Genomic DNA, 16,903 nt, shown 5'->3' on the forward strand with positions numbered 1-16,903 from the left:
TCAATAGTTTTCTAATGTCTCTGAATCACAATATGAGACTTATGAAAGCTCATTCAATTGAATAAGACTGAACAATGATCTTCAGCATGTAAACCTACTAAAAAACAGGTATACCTTTGCACTTTGCAACTGCACACCATAATTTGCATAGTCCTGCTAGATTATTCCCTCTCTTGTGTCGTGATACTGACTATATGGTCCTTTCCAATAACAGAATCTGGCTTCATAAATTTCTCACAGGCTATACTGTATATACAGTGCTCAGCATAACTGAGTACACCCTAATAAATTTGTCAGAAAACCTTTACTTTCCTTTCAGAAACAACATTTTCTATGGGACACCATATATACAAAATATTCCCACAAATGCGGACGATTGATTGCTAACAAGATTTGTTCATTTGCACACACAAAGTATTTTTCCTAACAAATTCATTCAAGACTATGTAGCAAAAAATGAATACACCACCCCAATGAAAGTCTTAGGAGCAAAGCAAAATTTTAGACAGCAAACTCCTAATTAACAAGAATTCAACTACAGGTGAGTCTAATTTTTCATTGAACAGCTGTCCAGCAGGCAGTTGATTATAAAAGGGCGTTACTTGACAAAGAAAACCCCTTCCCTTTTTATGCTGTCAGCAAAGGCAGCACATGGAAAAGAAATGTCACAAGGCCTGAGAAAGAAAATATTGTCTTTACACAAGAAAGGTGAAGGCTACAAGAAGATTAGCAAAGCTTTACTTATCCGTCAGAACAGTAGCAAAATTGATACAAACATTTTACAAAGACGGAACTGCAACCATCTCACAGAGACCTCCAGGCTGTGCACGGAAGTTAACACCTTGACAGGAGCGTCTTCTGATGAGGAGCGTTGAAGAAAATCACCATGCAATTTCACTACAGTAAGCTGGTAGAAAGCCAAACTGAGGTGAATGTTTCCCATGACACAATACGGCATACACTGCAGAGTAATGGCATTCATGGGTGTCATCCACGAAGCAAGTCTCTCCTAAACCCATACACAAAAAAGCCTGCCTAGAGTTTGCCAGGGCCCATGCTGAAAAAGAAGACTCTGTACTCTGGAGTGATGAGACCATGATAAATATTTTTGAAACTGATGGTTTCAAATCTGTATAGTGTCGCAAAGGTAAGGAGTACAAAGAAAAATGCATGGTGCCTACAGTAAAATATGGTGGTGGCAGTGTCCTTCTGTGGGGTTGCAAGAGTGCTGCTGGTATCGGGGAACTGCATTTCATTGATGGTATCATGAATTTGCAGATGTTCAGCTCTATATTGAAATAGAAGATGCTACCATCACTCCATGCCCTTGGTCGTCGTGAACTTTTTCAACATGACAATGATCCAAAACACACTTCTAAGGCCACTGTTGCAATTCTAAAGAAGAACAGGGTGAAAGTGATTCAGTGGCCACGTATGTCTCCTGATCTGAACCCAATCAAACACCTACTGGGAATTCTGAAGAGAGAATTTGAGCATCACTCTGGATGGATCCAGCATTCAGACTCTAAAAGAGATTATTCTTGAAGAATGGAAAAAGATATGTCGCCAACTTGTTCATTCCATGCCTAGAAGACTTGGTGCTGTCCTTACAAATCATCGAAATTATACAATATACTAGGTAGTAGTTTTTGTTGCAGGGTGTATTCAGTTTTACTCAAATTAGTTGATGCAAAAATGAATATTTTGTAATCTGTTATAATATTAACCTTACTTTCATCCAATGAGCTAAACAAATGTTCTATAGAACTCCGTTTTGTCAAAATTTTGGAAAATGTTCTTGTGTTCACTGAGAGATTGAATAAAATCTTACTTTTCAAGAGGGGTGTACGCATTTATGCTGAGCACTGTGTGTATACATACAGTGTGTGTGTTGTATATGTATATATATATATATATATATATATATATATATATATATGTATATATATATATATATATATATATATATATATATATATATACACAGGTGAAACTCATTACATGCAAAGCAAAATAGTTCAAGCTGTGATTTGTCATAATTGTGATGATTATGGCTTACAGCTCATGAAAACCCCAAATCCACAATCTCAGAAAATTAGAATATTGTGAAAAGGTGCAATATTCTAGGCTCAAAGTGTCCCACTCTAATCAGCTAATTAAGCCATAACACCTGCAAAGGGTTCCTGAGCCTTTAAATGGTCTCTGTCTGGTTCAGTAGGAATCACAATCATGGGAAAGACTGCTGACCTGACAGTTGTGCAGAAAACCATCATTGAAACCCTCCATAAGGAGGGAGAGCCTCAAAAGGTAATTGCAAAAGAAGTTGGATGTTCCTAAAGTGCTGTATCAAAGCACATTAATAGAAAGTTATGTGGAAGGGAAAAGTGTGGAAGAAAAAGGTGCACAAGCAGCAGGGATGATCGCAGCCTGGAGAGGATTGCCAGGAAAAGGCCATTCAAAAGTGTTGGGGACTTTCACAAGGAGTGGACTGAGGCTGGAGTCAGTGCATCAAGAGCCACCACACACAGACGGATCCTGGATATGGGCTTCAAATGTTGTATTCCTCTTGTCAATCCTCTCCTGAACAACAAACAACGTCAGAAGCGTCTTACCTGGGCTAAAGAAAAACAGACCTCGTCTGTTGCTCAGTGGTCCAAAGTCCTCTTTTCTGATGAGAGCAATGTTTGCTTCTCATTTGGAATCAAGGACCCAGAGTATGGAGGAAGGATGGAGAGGCACACACTGCAAGATGTTTGAAGTCCAGTGTGAAGTTTCCACAGTCTGTGTTGATTTGGGGAGCCATGTCTGCTGGTGTTGGTCCACTGTGCTTCATTAAGTCCAGGGTCAATGCAGCCGTCTACCAGGGGATTTTGGAGCACTTCATGCTTCCTTCCGCAGACGAACTTTATGGGGAATGCTGACTTCATTTTCCAGCAGGACTTGGCACCTGCCCACACTGCCAAAAGCACCAAAACTTGGTTCAATGACCGTGGGATTACTGTGCTTGATTGGCCAGCAAACTCTCCTGATCTGAACCCCAAAGAGAATCTATGGGGCATTGCCAAGAGAAAGATGAGACATGAGACCAAACAATGCAGAAGAGCTGAAGGTCTCTATTGAAGCATCCTGGTCTTCCAGAACACCTCAGCAGTACCATAGACTGATAGCTTCCATGCCACGCCACATTGAGGTAGTAATTGCTGCAAAAGGGGCCCAAACCATGTATGCTTATACTTTTCAGAGGTCCGATATTGTTCTATGTACAATCCTTTTGTACATAGAACAATATTGCATGTAATATTCTAATTTTCTGAGATTGTGGATTTGGGGTTTTCATGAGCTGTAAGCCATAATCATCAAAATTCTGACAAATCACAGCTTGAACTATCTTGCTTTGCATGTAATTAGGCTATCTCATATATTAGTTTCACCTTTTAAGTTGCATTACTGAAATGAACTTTTGCACGATATTCTAATTTTCGAGTTTCACCTGTGTGTACGTATGTGTGTGTGTGTATATATATATATATATATATATATATATGTGTGTGTGTGTGTGTGTGTGTGTGTGTGTGTGTGTGTGTGTGTGTGTGTGTGTGTGTGTGTGTGTGTATATATATATCTCCATGGTGGAGATAATATGGGAATTTATTTTTTTTCGTTGTGTGTCAGGGTTAGTTAAGGTGTCTTAAAGACCTTACAGCCTTCAATTTGCATTGGAATGGTCATCCATGTACAATTTTATAGTTGTGGGGTTTTTTTTACATTTTCTAATAAATTCCCTTTCTGTAATGTACAGTCCTTTATAATGTTGGTAAAAAGCTTTAGTTGCACACAAGTATACATAGTCTGGAAGTTCTGCCCCAGCAATCAATAAGATGTTTAATTTTCAAAAGATGGATATTGCACATATGCTTTGAACTTCAGAGAATCGTGATGAGATTACTTCATTGTTGAATCACTTCTTGCCAGGTTCAGAAATAGCTGTAAAGAACATAAGAACATAACTTTAATATTGTATTAGCAATTTTCCCCAAAGTTGTTTTTATGAAAATACTGGTTCTGAAGAGAGATGTGCTGTAAGTTCCAATCAATAGTAATAGTAAATCAACAACAGATTAGTGTTCAAATACAAATGTATAAAACATCCGAATATGCCGAAGTATATGGGAACTGTGCGAGTCCCAAAAAAGAATCCATCCAAGGTGCCCCAAAAGGGGTGTACAGAGGGGACTGAACCAGTGTATGCATTGTAACCTTATGGTAAAAATACATATATAAAACATCCATGCATCTGAGCATATGTAGGAGCAGATAGTAAAAGCACACCTACTGTATGTATAGCATGTTAGGATAATGTAATAAAATAAAGTAAAATAAGATGAACATACCCAAGGCAGTTCCTATAAATCTAGTCCAAATGTTGCATTATAATAAATGAATGGTCCCTATATATTGCAGTCCATTTTTTATGACTCTGGCATCTCTGTAGGGTGGATTTTGTTCTCCAATGGGAAGGGGAGAATTTCCTTTTGGCACCACTTTAAAAGCATTTTAAAATACCAGATCCAGATATATAGAACTCTTGATTCTTTGTCTTTTACTTGGGACCCAGTGGCATTCAAATGATGTTATTAAGAGTGTGTGTTCATTATGCTCCTCTGTTTTTGTCTTCATAGACATTCTGGGGGCAGCATAGACTCCACTGTATAGGAACCATCCATTTACTATAAGGCCACATTTGGACTAGTTTGATTGGAACTGTCTGGGGTATGTTCATATTATTTTACTTTATTTTTATACCAAGCAATGTAGTGGATTAACATCCTTATAGGATATCTTCAGCTTACAAACTGACCTCAATGCACTATTTAATTAAACAGCTATGTGGTAAATGAAGTTTAATGTTGAAAAAGTAAAGTTTTGCACCTGGGGGCTAAAAACATGCATGCATCATACATCATAGCATGCTATACATAGATGAGCTTTTACTTTACTGTGACGGGAGTGACTTTTGGGGGTGGGGGGACCTCTGTATCATCTTCCCAAATCATTATGTTTAACCCACCCTGTGCCTGTTTAGGGGTACAGGGTGTGAATGTCCCAGTATTGTGCATTTGTGTGTTGTCCTTTGTCTTTGTTCTCAGCAATGTGGCTGTCCATTGTTTGTTTGCCATGTGCTACCCCCCATTGTGCTGTGTCTTCCTGTCCAGCCAACCATTATGGGATGCATGTGTCCCTGTATTGTCCCTGCCATGTGGTTGCCTATTGTTCTATGCCATGTGCTTCATCCCATTGTTCTGTGTCTTGGTTGGATGGGGAGGGGTGATGAGGTGTTTCCTGCAGCCTCCCACTGATGGGGCGGGCTGATGTATTTCCTGTTCTTGGTTGTGTTTCCCCGCCCTGTGTATATATCCTGTGTTTTGTGTTAAAATAAAAGTTGTTGGCTTCCTATATTAAGAAGAGCTGGGTGCTGTCTTTTTCCTGAGGGATTTCAAGGGTGTGGTCCGTGGATGGTGTTCGGACAGGGGAAGCTGCGGTATAACGGAATATACCCAAGTGCGGTCGGGTACCGGTTCCATTACATTTACTTTTTAAATGTTCTGATGTATGGATGGTTTATATATGTACAGTATGTTTACTGTAATGTTACAGCACATAGACCTCTTCAGTTTCCCCCCCCCCCAATCCCTCCCTTATTGAAACACCCTGGATGGATTCTTTTCTTTAGGGCTTACACAGTTCCCATGTGCCAATATATTCAACACAACACTCTTGATAAGTTTATAAGTTTGTATTTAAATACTAATTTGTTGTTGATTTACTATTTTGCCTATTATTACTATATTTGGGTGTCCCATATGGCTATTGCATGACACTTTTTACCATCAATTGTTTGTATGTTATACAAGATGTTTTACTCTTGTCCTTTAACTCTTTATTCGAGAAAAGCCCTGTCCTCAAGAAGCATTAAGTGAAACACATGTGGATACAGAACTCTTCCACAGTCAATACTGTGATTGCTAGATCAATGACAATTTCTGTATCCCACAGTTACACTTTGAGTTTCAGGTGCAAATGAATTATTGTTGACCCCCCTGGTGGAAATTATTATAAGATGCTGTGGATGGGTTTTTAAGGGAGGTGTTCAGAGGTGTTATATATTCTGAATGTTTTGCATGTTGTTTTTAGTAATGGGGAGACTATTGTTGCCCTTTTAATACTATCCACTTTCTAGCTAGTGGTTAATTATGTAAATAAAAAATTGAATTTTAGCAGATGTGTATATTGACATTCATTTGAGAGATCATTTATCTTAAAATGTCCTTTTCCTCAGTTCCGAGGATGTATAAGCCATATATGGGATGTGGTGGTTAGAAACTATTATATCCCTGGCATTGTAATATATACTATTAAAAAACTCAACTGCTCTTTTTTGCAGAGTTGAAGATCCATTCATTAGAATACTTTTGGCAAAATTCACATTCAGTTTCTTCTAATACCACGATATGGGAGGCTTATAAATCGTTCATTCAGGGCCATATCATCCAGATTGCCTCCGGGGTGCTGCAGGGAACAAATACTTTGCTAAACGACCTTGGGAAAAGACCTTGAGGCAGCATCAGAACTTTTTAAACCGTTCCATCTTTGGGTTACAGACAGAAAACTTTCTGAATTATTATCATTATACAGTATTTATATAGCGCCAACAGTTTGCTCAGCGCTGTACATTATAATGGAAGACAGTACGCGAGACAGCACAGTAACAATACAATACAAGGGGTTCGAGGGCCCTGCTCCTTGGAGCTTACAATCTAGGAGGGAGGGGATAGTGGTACAGTAAACAGCTGTGGGGGATGGTGTGGTAGGAAGAGTGGAGGAGATCGGCAATTAGGTGAGGGCGGGGTAGGCTTCCCTGAAGAGATGGGTTTTCAGGGTGCGCCTAAAGGTGAGGAGGGTAGGTGACAGTCTGATGGTTTGGGGTAGTGAGTTCCAAAGGATGGGGGAAGCCCTGGAGAAGTCCTGGAGACGGGCATGGGAGGAGGAGACCAGGGAACTAGAGAGTAGGAGGTCTTGTGAGGAGCGGAGAGTGCTTTTTGGGTGGTAGATGGATATCAGGTTGGTGATGTAGTTTAGGACAGTGTTATGAACAGCTTTGTGCGTCAATGTTAGTAATTTGAATTTTATACGTTGGCCAATCGGGAGCCAGTGGAGGGATTGGCAGAGGGGGTTGGTGGATACGGAGCGGTTAGTAAGGTGGATAAGTCTGGCCGCAGAATTCAGGATAGACTGAAGCGGGGATAGCCTGTGTTGAGGTAGGCCGGTGAGGAGGGAGTTACAGTAGGCAAGTCGTGATATAATAAGGGAGTGAATGAGTTGCTTTGTAGTTTCTGGAGTTAGGAACTGACGTATTTTGGATATGTTGCGGAGGTGGAGTCTACATGAATTTGTCAGCGATTGGACCTGGGGCTGGAAAGACAGATTGGAGTCTAGAATGACACCTAGTACTCTGGCTTGCGGGGTGGGGCTGATGGTGGCGTTGTTGGTCGTGATAGAGAAGTCGGGGGGGGGGGGGCACGGGCTGGGGGGAAAACTAGGAGCTCGGTTTTGGCAAGGTTTAATTTGAGGAAGTGGAGTAACATCCAGTCTGATATGTCGTTCAGAAGGCTAGTGATTCAGGCGGAGACTGAAGGGGTGAGGCGAGGGGTAGAGAGAGAGATTTGAGTGTCATCAGCATAGAGATGGTAGTTGAAGCCGTGGGAGTGTATCAGTTGGCCAAGGGAGGAGGTGTAGATGGAGAAGAGAAGGGGCCTGAGGACAGAACCTTGAGGGACCCCAACAAAGCGGGGGAGTGAGGGGGAGGTGGCAGTGTTATAGGTAACACTGAAGGAGTGCTGTGATAGGAAGAGAGCCAGGAGAGAGCGGAGTCTCTGAGGCCAAGAGAGTATAGTTTTTTGAGGAGGAGGGGGTGGCCGACCGTGTTGAAAGCCACGGAGAGGTCGAGGAGTAGGAGCACTGAGTAGTGGCCATTGGCTTTGGCGGTTAGCAGGTCGTTGGTGAGTTTGAGTAGGGCGGTTTTGGTGGAGTGTAGGGAACGGAAGTCAGACTGTAGGGGGTCAAGGAGGTTTTGTCGGTGAGGTGGGAACTCAGGCGATTATAGGCTAAGCGCTCAAGGAGTTTGAATGTAAATGGCAGCATGGAGATGGGTCTAAGGTTGTTTAGGTCGGTGGGATCCAGGGAGGGTTTTTTAAGTATGGGAGTGATGTGCGCGTGCTTCACAGGGGAGGGGAATGCGCCAGTAGAGATGGAGAGATTAAAGATATGAGTGAGGGAGCGTAGGATGGAGGAGGAGGGTGATCGTAGGAGTTGTGTGGGGACAGGGTCAAGGCGGCAGGTGGTAAGGCGAGCTTCAGAGAAGACCTTAGTGACCTCTTCAGTGGTAGCAGGGTCGAAGGAGTGGAGTGTTGAGGGGGTTTTAGTGTGAGGAATGTTGGGCAGGGTGGATATCTGGACAGTGGCGAGGTCGAGGGAGAGGAGTGTTTAGGGGGTTTTTCGTGTGTGGGATGCTAGGTGGGGTGGAAGTCTGAGCAGTGGTGATGTTCCTACGAATTGCGTCAATCTTGCTTTGGAAGTGGTTAGCAATCTCGTGGGCGGTGAGTGAGGTACTGGGTGGAGGTGGGGGCAGAGAGAGAAGAGAGTTAAAAGTGGAGAAGAGCTGGCGAGGACTGGAGGAGAGGGTATTGATGAGGGTTACAAAGTAGGCTTGCTTGGCAGCGTGGAGGGAGGAAGTGTAGGTGAGGAAGGCGGATTTATATCGGGTGAACGCTTGTGGGGATCTGGTTTTGCGCCATAGTCGCTCCTGCGCACAACTGCGTCACTTGAGATTTTTGGTATGGTCATTCTGCCAGGGTTGAAGCAGTCTAATGTTTTGTGTGGTTAGGGGTGCTAAGGAGTCAAGAGCGGCTGACAGCGAGTTGTTATAAACAGTAGTGGCCAGGTCAGGGCAGGACAGGGGAAGGATACTGTCGTAAAGTTGGACAGCTGCAGAGTGGAAGGGGGCAGGGTTCAGGTTGCGGAGGTTTCAGCTGGTGATAGTTTGACGTTTGGAGGGGTAGATGTTAGAGGACGAGGAGACAGAGAAGGTGATGAGGTTGTGGTCAGAGAGGGGAAAGGGGGTGTTTGTGAGTTTGTGGGGGGTGCAGAGATGAAAGAAAACAAGGTCCAGGGTGTTCCTGTCGGAGTGGGTGGTGGACTGTATGCACTGTGCGAGTGCAAAAGAAGTGGTTAAGTGGAGGAGTTGGGTTGAAGCCGGGTTATTGATGTTTATAGGGATGTTGAAGTCTTCAAGGATAATGGTGGGGAGCTCAGAGGAGAGAAAAAGGTAACCAGGCGGAGAAGTCGTCCAGGAAGCGGGACACGGGTCCAGGAGGCCGATTAGATTACTGCAATCCTCAGAGGGATTGGAGAGAATAGTCAGATGCTGTGGGCCTCAAAGGAGGAGAAGGATAGAGAGGGAGGACTTGGAAAGTGCTCTGCGGTGACAGGAGCATACCAACGCCACCACCTTTTCGACTGCTGGTTTTGGGAGAGTGGGTCCAGGTGAGGCCTCCATAGGAGAGTGCTGCAGGGGAGGTAGAGTCGGTGGTTTGTATCCAGGTTTTGGTGATCGCCAGGAAGTTGAGGGAGCGGGAGACAAAGAGGTCGTGGGAGACAAAGAGGTCGTGGATGGTGGTAAGTTTGTTGCAAACCGAACGGGCGTTCAGGAGTGCACACGAAAACGGGGGAGTGGTTTTGGGGAGCAGGGGGACTGGTATTGGGTTGAGGGGGTTGCGGCAGTTCGTGGAAGTAGGAGGGTGTCTTGTGGGTGAGTGAGGTGGTGGATGACCAGGGTTCAGGGAGACGTCCTCAGCGGTTAGGAGAAGAAGAAGGGTGAGAAAGGTGACATGGGAGCAGGATGTACAAGAGCGTGAGAGTCTACCATTGGTGGCGTTCGGGTCAGTGGGAGAGTGGAGTAACAGGAGGTGGTGAGAGCCGTAGAGGGGATATGGAAGCAGTGAGGGCGCAATGTATAGGAGTACAGGTGGCATTTTAGGAAGGTAAACGAAGTGGCGGACAAGTGAGGTGGAAAGTTTCTCAGGGTGCTTGGTTGTAGATAGTCGGCGTGCAGTGGCGTATCTCGTAGTTGTAACTTTGCTTAGGATCAGGATGGGTAGAGTTCAGTTCTGAATGATACTCCCCTCCCGAAAGTCTCTGATGACCAAAGGGAAATGCTAGGGGTGGACATCATGGATGAGAAGATTCGGCTTACCATAAAAGACCTGAAAACGCACAAGTGGGCAGGTCCTGGCGGTTTCATGGTTCTATTCTACAAAAAGTTTATTGATGTCGTAGCCCCTGTCCTGACACAAACCTTCAATCAACTTTGTCATGATTATCCACTTACCCCAGAGACGCAGAAATGTGTGACATACTGTCCTCCTCACACACTATGCTAGCCAACGTACTCAAGAACTTGCTTTCGCTCTATATGCGCAAAGCATTTAATACACCGTCTTGGTCTTGTATGCGCCTAGCTTTGCTTTGGGTTGGTATATGACTGTTTGAAATGGATCTTAGCCACATATGACACCCCTTCGGCAACCATGCTCTATCATGGTATAGACTCTATCCCTTTTCCTATATGTGGCGGTAGACAATAGGGATGTCCCCCTCTTCATTTTAGCATTGGAACCCTTGGCTGTTTGTATACGCCAACATAAAGTTATCAAGAGCCTGGAACTTTCTAGCATACATCACGTCAGCCTTCTGTGCAGACGACATTTTGTTTTCTCACATCTACACGTATTCCTCTACTGCACCTTATGTCCCTCTGTCAGAGATGCAGGTGTGACCAGAAGTGTGTGGACTGACACAGGGAAGCGCAGGCTTCAGATATGGTATAAATAAGACAATTTATTAGGACTAACAATACAAACATAAACGCAGTGCACCAAACCCCAAGCTAACACAAAAACATACAACAAGGTGAAACAAACCCAAACCTAAACTGGTATAGATACACAGGTACATACACATATAGAGCACAACGTAGTTAGGCAGGCCGGGTCGATAACTATCGGGCAGGTAGGTACAGGAGGAGCAGGCGGAGAGAATGGTCAGGGTCACAAGCCAGGGATAAAACAGGAGAAGTCAGCAGAGGTCAGGATCAGGCAGGGTCGGCAACAAGTCAGGCAAAAACAGGAACAGGAATGCAGGTTACAAGGTACAGGGGCCCATGGAAAAACACACACCAAGGCACAGACTGCAGGTCTGGCCATCCCTTAAATACACTTGCAATCAGCCCCAGGTGATGGCTAATTGCTGAAGTGAACCTCTGTTTGTTGAGAGCACCCGCTGGCCAGCCCTGGTACTGCAGCCCACAAGGCAGGTGAGTCCCACCACTATTGGCAAGTCCATTCCTGACAGTACCCCCCCTCAAGGAGCGGCCTCAGGACGCTCCAAACAGTCCTAGCTGGGCAAAATGTTCCACCGCCCGGGTCCGGTGACTGGCGGGATATCAAAGACTGGCACATCGGGCTGGGCACCGGACGGAGGCACTTCGAGCTGGGCACCGGATGGAGGCACTTCGTGCTGGGCACCGGACGGAGGCACTTCGTGCTGGGCACCGGACAGAGGCACTTCGAGCTGGGCACCGGAAGGAGGCACTTCGTGCTGGGCACCGGACGGAGGCACTTCGGGCTGGACACCGGACGGAGGCACTTCGGGCTGGACACCGGGCGGAGGCACTTCGGGCTGGACACCGGACGGAGGCACTTCGGGCTGGACACCGGACGGAGGCACTTCAGGCTGGACACCGGACGGAGGCACTTCGGGCTGGACGCCGGACGGAGGCACATCGGGCTGGACGCCAGATCACCAGGCGGAGCAGCGGGCACCGGTCCACCAGGCAGGGCAGCAGGCACCGGGCCACCAGGCGGAGCAGCAGGCACCAGGCAACCAGGCAGGGTGGCAGGCACAGGGCCCCCAGGCAGAGCGGCGGGCACCGGGCAACCAGGCAAGGCGGCGGGCACCGGGCCATCTGGCTCGACAGCGGGCATTGGGTCACCAGGTACAACAGCGGGCACCGGGTCATCAGACATTGGATCGTCTTGCTCGACCGCGGGCACCAGGTTATCTGGCTCAACAGCGGGCATCGGGTCACCAGGCACGACAGCGGGCATCGGGTCACCAGGCATCAGGTCATCTGGCTCAACAGCGGGCACCGAGTTATCTGGCAAGGCAGTGGGCACCGAGTCACCAGGCGTGACAGCTGGCTCTGAGTCAACTGGCACGACAGCGGGCATCGGGTCACCAGGTATGACAGCGGGCACTGGGTCATCAGGCATTGGACTGTCTGGCTCGACAGCGGGCATCGAGTCATCAGGCACGACAGCGGGCATCGGGTCACCAGGCATGACAGTGGGCACTGGGTCATCAGGCATTGGATCGTCTGGCAAGACCGCGGGCACCGAGTCATCTGGCAAGACCGCGGGCTCCGAGTTATCTAGCAAGACCGCAGGCTGCAAGTCATCTGGCAAGACCGCGGGCCCCGAGTCACCAGGCACAACAGCGGGCTCTGAGTCAACCGGCCCGACAGCGGGCTCTGAGTCAACCGGCCCGACAGCGGGCACCGAGTCGTCTGGCAAGACTGCGGGCACCGAGTCGTCTGGCAAGACTGCGGGCACCGAGTCGTCTGGCAAGACTGCGGGCACCGAGTCAACTGGCGGAACAGCGGGCACCGAGTCGTCTGGCAAGACTGCGGGCACCGAGTCGTCTGGCAAGACTGCGAGCATCGAGTCGTCTGGCAAGACTGCGGGCACCGAGTCGTCTGGCAAGACTGCGGGCACCGAGTCGTCTGGCATAATAGGATCATCAGGCTGGATCAGTTCATCAGGCTGGGTAAGGACATTAGGCTGGGTAAGGACATTAGGCTGGGTAAGGACATTAGGCTGGGTAAGGACATTAGGCTGGGTAAGGACATTAGGCTGGGTAAGGACATTAGGCTGGGTAAGGACATCAGGCTGGGTAAGGACATCAGGCTGGGTAAGGACATCAGGCTGAATTGTGGGTGCCGAGGCACCAGACTGCACCACGGAAGGCGGGTTCTCAGATGGCAGGCTGACCGGTTTGGATACTGGCAGGATGGTATTGGTTGGAAAGAATTTTCGCCTTTTCCTGGTTTTAGTTACCGGAGCACTGTAAGTAAGCGCAGGTTTGTAAATGGATGGAGCAGCTGAAGACAGAGAAGAGCTGGAGGATGGAACAGAGGAGGGAGCAGGTGCTACAGAGGGCTTCTTTACAGGGTTGAAGAAAGGATAGGTGCAGCGAGTGGGAGCAGGGGACTAGTATGTGGTAGTTAGTAGAGTATACTGGGCCATCACTGGGGCTGCTGTCGGGGATGCAGGAAGAGTGCAGAGGAATGATGTTGCAAGCCGACTGAGGCTGGGTGTAACAAATCTGTCCATGTCTGCAGTACTGGTTTAACAAAACTCAGCTTACACATAGCCTGTCTGATCAAAGACTGCACTACGTTTATGCAATCCATAAGCACATGTGATGGACATGCTGCATAGTGCTCATGGAAACAATCTGGATCATCCTCCAACAACCATACCAGTGATTCCACTTGATCCACACTAAATGGGGGAAAAGTCATTCCTGCTTTCAGGGGTACAGGACCGAGCCAACTCAGCACAAACCTGGATCAATGGCTGCACCTCAGAAAACTCTGTGCCCTGATCAACTAGACAATGAGCGATCCTCATACACTCTAGCAGTTGATCCCTGGGATACTCCTTCAGAGTCTGATAAGCATAGTCTTTGTCATCAAACACTAGCAGAGATAAATACACCACCTCATCAAGATCCATCCTACCCAGCAACAATAAGCCAAGATGGCTTCCCTGTGCAGCCACTTCTGGTCAGGATTGGCCTTGGTGTAATGTCAGCGATGCAGGTGTGACCAGAAGTGTGTGGACTGACACAGGGAAACGCAGGCTTCAGATATGGTATAAATAAGACAATTTATTAGGACTAACAATACAAACATAAATGCAGTGCACCAAACCCCAAGCTAACACAAATACATACAACAAGGTGAAACAAACCCAAACCTAAACTGGTATAGATACACAGGTACATACACATATAGAGCACAACGTAGTCAGGCAGGCTGGGTTGATAACTATCGGGCAGGTAGGTACAGGAGGAGCAGGCGGAGAGAGTGGTCAGGGTCACAAGCCAGGGATAAAACAGGAGAAGTCAGCAGAGGTCAGGATCAGGCAGGGTCGGCAAGAAGTCAGGCAGAAACAGGAACAGGAATGCAGGTTACAAGGTTCAGGAGCCCATGGAAAAACACACACCAAGGCACAGACTGCAGGTCTGGCCATCCCTTAAATACACTTGCAATCAGCCCCAGGTGATGGCTAATTGCTGAAGTGAACCTCTGGTTGTTGAGAGCACCCGCTGGCCAGCCCTGGTACTGCAGCCCATTAGGCAGGTGAGTCCCACCACTATTGGCAAGTCCATTCCTGACACCCTCCTTTTGCTCTTTTCTGAGCTTATCGGTCCTCATGTGAACCTGTCTAAGTCTACGGCTATGAGTGTTGGTCTCTCTACAGCCACACTTGAACTGGTCCAAACCCAATTCCTCTTTCAGTGTTTTCGAACAGTCCCCTACTCAGGAGCGTATTTACAAGGCAAATAAGACATTTGCCTAGGGCGGCATTTTGTAGGGGGGCAGCGCTGTCCCCCGGAAGAAGGAACACACGCTGCATGGGGACCAGGTGGGAACCAAGAGAACCTGCGGGCTGCTTGATGGTATATGCAGAGCCCGAGTGTCTGTGAGTTTCTTTCTCTGTCTTGCCAGGGATGAGAGGGGGGTTCTGGTGGGTTTATGGGGGAGGCAGTGGTAGTGGAAGGTTCCCGGGGGGGGGGGTTTGTGTTGATTGGTGTCAGGCTCTCTCCTTTGCTGGGGTGGGATGTTGGCTGGTGTTATGCTCTCTCCACAGTTGGGGGGGGTTTGGGGTGTCAGGCTCTCTCCTTTAGGGGGTTGTGGGGTGTCAGGCTCTCTCCATGGGCAAGGTTGGGTGACCTATTTTTGTGTTGCCTAGGGCAGCACAAAACCTAGATACACCACTGCCCCTACTTGGGAATTCCACTCACTCCTGACTACGACTCTTGATATTGCACCAATATTTCCCTGCTGCTACAACATCTCCGTGGCCTACTCTTCCCTTGGAGCCATATGTGGTTATCCTGGTTTGGCCGAGCACATGCTATCAAGATGCCTTACTACCGAAATTACTACATCCTTGCCGTGAGCTCCCAATATGCATACCCTCCCACATACTTTATATCCTGCAGGCACAAATTCTAAATTTTCTCTGGGACAGAGAGCAGAAATTACACACTGCAGAGCTCAGTGAGTAGCTCTGAGAGGACAGGTCTAAAAGCTGATTGGAAGGAAGGGACACTGACTCACCCCTTCAAACAGCACACAGGAAAAGAGCTGAGGCTGTCAATCATGGGCTGTATTCTGGAGATACCTCCCTTGTCACCACTTTATTATTGGTGTCCAGAAAACTTGTCTGAATGCAGATAGCACAGGAGCAGGGCAGCAGACAGAAATGACACTTAGTACTCTGAATTGAGACTTATAGAGGGATATGCTTTGTTCATATTTCATGTCTGAAGTTTACAATTACTTTAAGGGGGGGACATGATCACCATGTGCAAATATATTAGTGGACCTTATACTGAACTTGGAGTGGAGTCATTACAGACCCACAAGGGGGCACACGTTACATCCTTTGGAAAAGAGATTTAACCTCCACACATGGAAAGGCTTCATCACAGTCAGAGTTGTGAAAATGTAAAATAGACTCCCTCAATAACCAGTTCTGGCCAGCTCAGTAGATTGTTTCAATAAAGAGCTACATTCATTCAAGAATGTAAAAAATATATCTGCATATTAACAATTATAGGTTATGATACCAGACATACCCTCTCACCTTTTTGAATGGACCTTCGAATCCAATGCTTCCTTTTACCAATTGCTCACTGGGTACTTTTACCCCCTTCCTGCCCAGGCCAATTTTCACCTTTCAGCGCTGTCGCACTTTGAATGACTATTGTGCGGTCATGCAACACGGTACCCATATGACATTTTTAGCATTTTTTTTCAAACAAATAGAGATTTCTTTTGGAGGTATTTAATCACTACTAGATTTTTTTTTTTTTTTGCGCTCTGTTATAAAAGTTTGCAAATAAATAATCTTTCTACACAAACGTAGGCCAAAATGTATTTTGCTACATTTCTTTGATGAAAATATCAGTGTTTATCATTTAGTTGGTAGGAAAGTAATAGAGTCCACAAACTATGGTGTGTGTGTATGTATATGTGTGTGTAATATAAATCTATATATATATTTATATATATCTCAAATTCTGGTGTACTGACCTAATTTCTTGAAGCCTAAAAATGCTAGGACAGTACAAATAAGCCCCAAATGACTGCTTTTTGGAAAGTAGACAGTCTGAGGTACTTAGTAAGAGGCATGGTGAGTTTTTGTAAGCTGTCATTTTTTTCTAATAATTTTGTGGAGAATGGATAAATGAAAAAAAATCTTTCACAATCTTTTTTTCTTTTTATACTGTCACTAATGCAGTACAGCATCATCCTATAACTGGTGCAGTGGTGATCTGGGACACTGACTGGTGACAGAACGTTAAAAGAAATAATGTTTTTTTATTACATTATTTGTATTTTTTTTTCTATTCCTGTGACCAGAGCAATACAATGTTACCATAGTAACATTGTACTACTCTGAGCAAGTGATCAGGATTTTTTTTATTTTTTAAA

The 16,903-nt window shown here is 46.1% G+C and overlaps 1 protein-coding gene across 4 annotated transcripts in view; it reads right to left on the reverse strand.

The window, feature by feature from the left end:
* Positions 1-3,856: 3,856 nt before the first annotated feature.
* The window catches only part of GOLT1A (golgi transport 1A), a 77,367-nt gene continuing 64,320 nt past the window's right edge, over positions 3,857-16,903 (reverse strand). For 2 of the 4 annotated variants that reach the window (XR_016311614.1, XR_016311613.1), the window contains 2 exons: positions 6,428-6,567; positions 3,857-3,984 (listed from right to left, as the gene is read on the reverse strand). Coding sequence is in view for 2 of the 4 variants with exons in the window: in XM_089669404.1 (XP_089525530.1) it covers positions 3,943-3,984 (42 nt within the window). In the remaining 2 variants the exon portion in view is untranslated. The remainder of the gene's footprint in view (positions 3,985-6,427; positions 6,568-16,903) is intronic. The other 2 variants (XM_089669405.1, XM_089669404.1) reach the window with 1 other exon arrangement.

The sequence above is a fragment of the Staurois parvus genome, unplaced genomic scaffold (assembly GCF_062004578.1).
Source record: "Staurois parvus isolate SC_StPar_1 unplaced genomic scaffold, SC_StPar_1.0 ptg000074l, whole genome shotgun sequence".
Lineage (NCBI taxonomy): Eukaryota > Metazoa > Chordata > Amphibia > Anura > Ranidae > Staurois > Staurois parvus.